The sequence below is a fragment of the Fukomys damarensis genome, unplaced genomic scaffold (genome assembly GCF_012274545.1).
Source record: "Fukomys damarensis isolate Sample0158 unplaced genomic scaffold, DMR_v1.0_HiC HiC_scaffold_21, whole genome shotgun sequence".
Taxonomy (NCBI): Eukaryota; Metazoa; Chordata; class Mammalia; order Rodentia; family Bathyergidae; genus Fukomys; species Fukomys damarensis.
In genome coordinates, this window is record NW_022900933.1 from 8,504,756 (window position 1) to 8,510,402 (window position 5,647).

The 5,647-nt window shown below is 41.7% G+C and overlaps 1 protein-coding gene and 1 long non-coding RNA gene across 2 annotated transcripts in view; one reads left to right on the forward strand and one right to left on the reverse strand.

The window, feature by feature from the left end:
* Nucleotides 1-2,488, reverse strand: part of LOC109117378 — a 3,864-nt gene extending 1,376 nt beyond the window's left edge. The window contains exons 1-2 of the long non-coding RNA XR_002024685.2: nt 2,397-2,488; nt 352-460 (exon numbers count right to left, since the gene is read on the reverse strand). This is a non-coding gene — a long non-coding RNA (uncharacterized LOC109117378). The remainder of the gene's footprint in view (nt 1-351; nt 461-2,396) is intronic.
* Nucleotides 2,489-2,519: 31 nt separating this feature from the next.
* The window catches only part of Churc1 (churchill domain containing 1), a 21,107-nt gene continuing 17,979 nt past the window's right edge, over nt 2,520-5,647 (forward strand). Inside the window, exon 1 of the mRNA XM_010603032.3 lies at nt 2,520-2,626. Coding sequence (XP_010601334.1) covers nt 2,588-2,626 — 39 coding nt within the window. The 5' untranslated portion in view covers nt 2,520-2,587. The remainder of the gene's footprint in view (nt 2,627-5,647) is intronic.

Sequence of the window (5,647 nt, forward strand, 5' to 3'; positions counted from 1 at the left end):
CTTTTTTTTTTTTTCTTTTTTTTTTTTTTTTAGTGGCTATCTTTTGTATCTCCAATTTCTTCCAATTCCAATCAATCCCAATAAAATGCTGCTAAAATGAACCTTCAACCACAACTCTGAAGCATTCTCCTGCTCACAATTTCATCTGTTCCCATCACCCGCAGAATAAGATTCAAGTTCCTTGCCCTTGTCCACATGAAATTCTTCTATATGATTTGCTTTTTCAAATCCTGTAGTCTTCAGGATCTAAATTCCTCCTTCCAGTCACCCATCTGGGGGTAGCCTTTCCACTTTGTCTTCCCATGCCACAGTCTGCCAGTAATTAATGGCAGGGATCTGTGCTCATTTTACCTCTCAAACCATGCTGGGAGAATCTGGAGCGCGGGAAAGGGCAGCGTCATGTTCAGCTTCCTGCTGTCCATGAGGTCCTTTGCACACATCAAATGCATTCAGTAAGTACCTATAGAGTTGAGTAAAGTAGATATAATGGTTAGTAAAAGTCAAAGCTGTTATTAGACTTTAAAAATGGAAAAAGAATTTAAAGATGGGTCAAGAGAGGGAACTGTGGAGATGAACCCTAATGGGAATAAAATGAGAGCTACACATAGGCTTCAAATTTTTCTATTAGTCACATTTGCTAAAAGTGTGCAGTTGCAATGCTATCAGATAAGTAGGTGTCAATGTATAATTATGAGAAAAAACTAAAAAATGCAATTGTTAATTCAATCTTTTTCTATGTAATATTTCTGTCATACTTTATTACATTGTTTGATATACCAAGAATAATAATATTTGATTTACTTATTGTGTGTGGGTTAAATATTCAAGTACATTGAAACAAAAAAGTGCAATTAACTTTAATAATATATTTATTTAACTTAATGCATCAAAACATTATTGTGACATGTAATCACATAAAAGGGATTGAGATACAGTCAGGTGTAGTGGTGCACACCTGCAATTCCAGCAATCCTGGGAGGCTGAGGCAGGAGAATCACAAGTTCAAGCCCAGCCAGGCCAATTTAGCAATTTAAGGAAACCTTGTCTTAAAATAAAAAGGGAGGACATAGGGGTGTAGTTTGGGGCAAAGGACCTGGGTTCAATCTCCAGCACCACAAAAATACATTATTGATTGATTAAAATCATTTGATATGTTTGACTGTTTTCTTTACTGTTTTTCAAATCTAGTGTACATGCAACATACTTGTGAGTTCAGACTTGCTACGTTTAAAGTGTTTTATAACTTTTGTGGCTAGTGGCTTTGTTGTTAGAAAGAAGTTGATCTGAAAACAGGAACACCCTCCTAGTCCTAGCTGACTACTGGGTAGTTCTGGTACACAGACAAGACTTTCAACCACTTATTTTCTTTCCTCATCTGAAAAGCGAAGACACACTTTTCTCACCAATGTTATAGGAATACAATTGCATCAAATTAGAAGCCTAAATGAGGGCACTTGGAAAGGTTGAAAATGTCATGCAAACGAGTGTTATAATTATCCCAAGAGTAAAGTCAACTGTGGCATTCTGGTGGCACAGAGTGTCTCAGCACATCTGAGTCTCAGTAAGAACTATCATTGGCTGAGATTCTAAAGGTTATAATTTAAATTCTCCAATGGAGACATAATTCCCACATTAGAAAACCCAATTAAACTGGCTTGCTTTGAAGAATCTGGATCCGAGTCTCGGGCTCCCCAATCTTGCTTCCCTGACTTGACCTCAATCTAGTACGGCTACAAGAGGATGGTGGAGCAGCTGGGGGTGATGAAGGCAGGTTGATCAGAAGCACATAGACTTTGGAGATTCATATTTAGGTTAATTATGTCATTGTGAATAATAAAATGCGTTCAATGCCGAGGGGAAGGAAGAGGCAGGGCGAAAATCATATATGAATTTTAAGACCCGAAGAAAATGATGTGGGGTAAGTAATGTGGGCTTCTATTTATGTAGAATTGCCCTCCGCTGACTCAGCGGGGGCACGTTTTCCATCTTTATGTCCTCCAGGCGACTCCAGGATGGTCATTTATTGTTAACATTTTAAAATGTTCTTCTTGGGAGATTCTTTGCAAAGCTCTACGTGCCTCTTTCCAAAAGCCGTCGGCTAATGTTTATTCACCTGCCGATATGATCTCTGATCACTCTCCCTGCTCTAAGTAATGGTACATAAAGGTATTAAAGGTATCATCTATCTTTTTTTTAAAATACATGGAGTAAGCCAAGGCAGCGAGAAACAATTCCCTCTCTTGCGTGTCATTTAATTTTCTGTTAGCCTAAGCTCAGGAAGTTGCCTATTAGAAGTTCGCGCGGTCGGTCCGAGACACACTTCCCTTCCTACCACATCTGTCAGTCGCGAGAACTTTCCTCTTTCTCAAAACATTTAACGTCCAACCCTCGCTCACCACTGTCGCCAGAGACCACGGAACTCCTTGCCCTGAAAAACCGACGTTAGGGGGCGGGGCTTCGAATCCGTTCCGGAGGCCAAATATCCCGGATCGAGTCCTTAAAGCGCATGCGGCTAACCTTCCCTCCGCTCTCGCGAGGCTTTGTATCCCGGAAGTAGTGGAGGACGTTCTGGGTCAACCGCGTCGCCATGTGTGGGGACTGTGTGGAGAAGGAGTATCCCAACCGGGTGAGCTAGTAGGCACCGACACACACCGCTCCCTTGCCTATGGCCTGCCCCTGAGGCATCTCACGCCCCCATATGGACTTCTCAGACAGGCCTGGCAGACTCGGTCACACTGCCCCTTCCGGTGACCCCTCCAGGCTGTATTTAGGCGCTGGTCACCGGCGTGGCCTGTGGCTGTCGGTGCCTTTGAGTCCCGTCCTGGCAGCTGGCATCGTCCGGCATTCCCGTTCTCGTGAGTGCCTGGGAACAACAGATAGCACCATCACCTCCATCGACAGCAGCCTCCCATTCCCTCCCCCGCTCTAGACCTCAGACTGAATTTAATGAAGTTCAGTTTTCATACCCAATTCTAACACTGTAAGGAATTTCGGAGATCATCTGTGTTAACCCAGTTTTGCAGATGATAAGACTAAAGCCCAGAGATGGGAGATCCCCTTGCTCAAGTTTACATTCTAGATAATATTTGAGGCAAAATGAAAATTTCGTTTTCCTGGTTGTGACTTTCTTTGTAAAATCTGTACCTCTCAGGCCCAAGAAGTTTCAGAGCTTGTATGTTCTCATTGATTCAGGGTATATGCTTGGCATTGAGACGTATATAGCTAGATTACTTTGCTAACTGTAAAGGGATAACTAACAAGATGGCTTCCGTGCTGCTTAAAAGCTTACAAGTTGGGGAGAAGGGTGTGTGTGATTAAGGAGTGAGTAGAACAGACCATAAATGGTATTTAAATTTAGAGAAAGAGGAAAGTGATAGGGGATAGGATGGCACTGTAGTCCCACCAAAAAAGCGGACTTAAGTTTAGACTTGCAGGATAGTTTTTTGTTGTGGTTGTTTTGTTTTGTTGTTTTGGTAGTGGGGATCGGACTCCGGTCCTTGTGCTTGTGAGGCAGGTGGTGGAACCGCTGAGCTAAATCCTGGCCCCAAGATAGTTTTAATTTTCTTTTTTAAAAAAAGAAGGAGCTGAAGGAAAATAACAGTTCTTGCTTTGGTTGGAAGGTAGAAGATCTCTACAGTTGCTTCCTTTTAATTTATGAGTAATATGTAGTCTTTTGAGGAAGTTATGTAACATGAATTCTCATAACCACTTTTGAGAACAGGTTTTGCATCAAATGAAGTTAAAGATGTGTACACCAAAATGACCCAGTAATTCTGATTCTACAAAAATGCATGTGCATATTCTTCTGGAGATTTGTATAAGAATGTTCGTCAAGGTATTATTTGTAGTAGCAGACTGGAAAAGTAACTCTATAGAATGGGAAGTCATAAAAGAATGAGGAGTAAAAGTGAGTAAATTAGAATAATGATTCTCAACTAGGAGTGGTTTTGCCTTCAGGGAACATTTTGCAACAACTAGAGACATTTTTGTTTGTCACAGTGGGGGAACTACTCCTGATATGTAATGGGTACAAACCTTGGATTCTGCTAAACATCCTGTAATACACAGGACAGCTGCCACAACAACAAAAAAATTGTATGCCCCAGTGTCAATAGAGCTGAGGGTAAGGAAACCTTAGTTAGAGCAGTTAAAATAAATGAAAATTACACACAACCTAAAGTCTTACCAGTTCTGTGTGATTAAAAAATAAATAACACATGCACACATCAAGCATAATTCAAATAGAGGCAAGATAAGCCGGATGTTTTTTCTCATTGCTGTGACAAAATACCCAGCACCCAAAGTTAAAGGAGGAAAGTTTTATTGTAGGTTGTAATTTGTAGAGGTTTCAGTTATGGCAGGCTCCAAGGCAGGGTGGCATGGCAGAGGGACGTCACAGAGGAGAAACAGTTCGTGGTAGGCAGAAGACAGGAAGGCAGCAAAGTAGTGAGGAAGCAGCAAGCAACAAATGGAACGGCAGCAGTCTTCTCTTATATCCTATCCAGGCCACCCACCCTTGGGGCAAATAGCACTCATACCCAGGTTGGAGCACCCTTAATGCTAGCATTGAACCTTGACTCCATCCCAGCATCATACACCCTAGATCTGACCCCCTTGAAAGGCTCCACCCATGACTGCTTAGGGCTTTGGGAGGACACCTGGATACAAGCCATAGCATCAGGCATGGTGATGCACGCCATAATCCCAGCACTCGGAGGATGGAGCAGGAGGATTGCAAGTTTGAATTGAGCCTGAGCAGCTTAGCAGTTTAGCAAGATTTTGTCTCAAAAATTTAAAAATGGGTGGGGATATAACTCAGTGTGAAGGTCCTAGGTTCAATCCCCAGTACCAAAAGAAAAAAATATTTTCCTGGGTGGTAAAACCATGAAGGAATGCAAGCAATTACCATTAAGTGGTGATATTGATTATTGCTAAAGGATTAGGGCAGTGATGGCAAGCCTTTCAGGGCTTTCAGTGGTAACAAATAGGCCACTGCAGTACACGAGCCATAGCTTTTCCACCATGGGATTAGGTGTTTTAGGGGTATGATCAGGAAGGAAGTGAAGGCCTTGGGACGGAAGCAGTATTTTATTTGAGTGGTGGTACTGCAGATGTTCACTTAATTGCTGTTCTGTACTCCTAGGTCTCATGTTTTTCTGTATTGTATTCTATTTCATATGCTGAATTCTTAAGAGTAGAGCCAAATGAAAGACTCAAATCATACTCAAAAGTTTAGATTTTACCCTTTTGTAGGCCATGGGCAACCAACCAAATGATTTTGTATAGGAAGTGACTCCAGAATCTATTATTAGGGAGTATGAATCATGGCTGTATGTTAGGTTGGTGGGGTAGGCTTCGGAGTGTGAAAGAAGAGCCCACAGAACAAGTCAACAGTGTAGGCATGGGAAAATGAAGGCCTGATTTCAGAGAAGGAACTAATGGGACTCAACAAATTTAATGTAGGAGAGAAACAGGGAAACGCTGCAGATGATCTCTGGTTTCCAAACTAGGCAGCTGAGGGCCAGGGATCTAGCTCAGTGACTCCGGTGCCTGCCTCATAAGCACGTAGGGCCTGAGCTCGATCCCTGATACAAAAAAAAAAAAAAAAAAAAAAAAAAAAAAAAAAAAAAAAAAAAAAAAAAAAAAA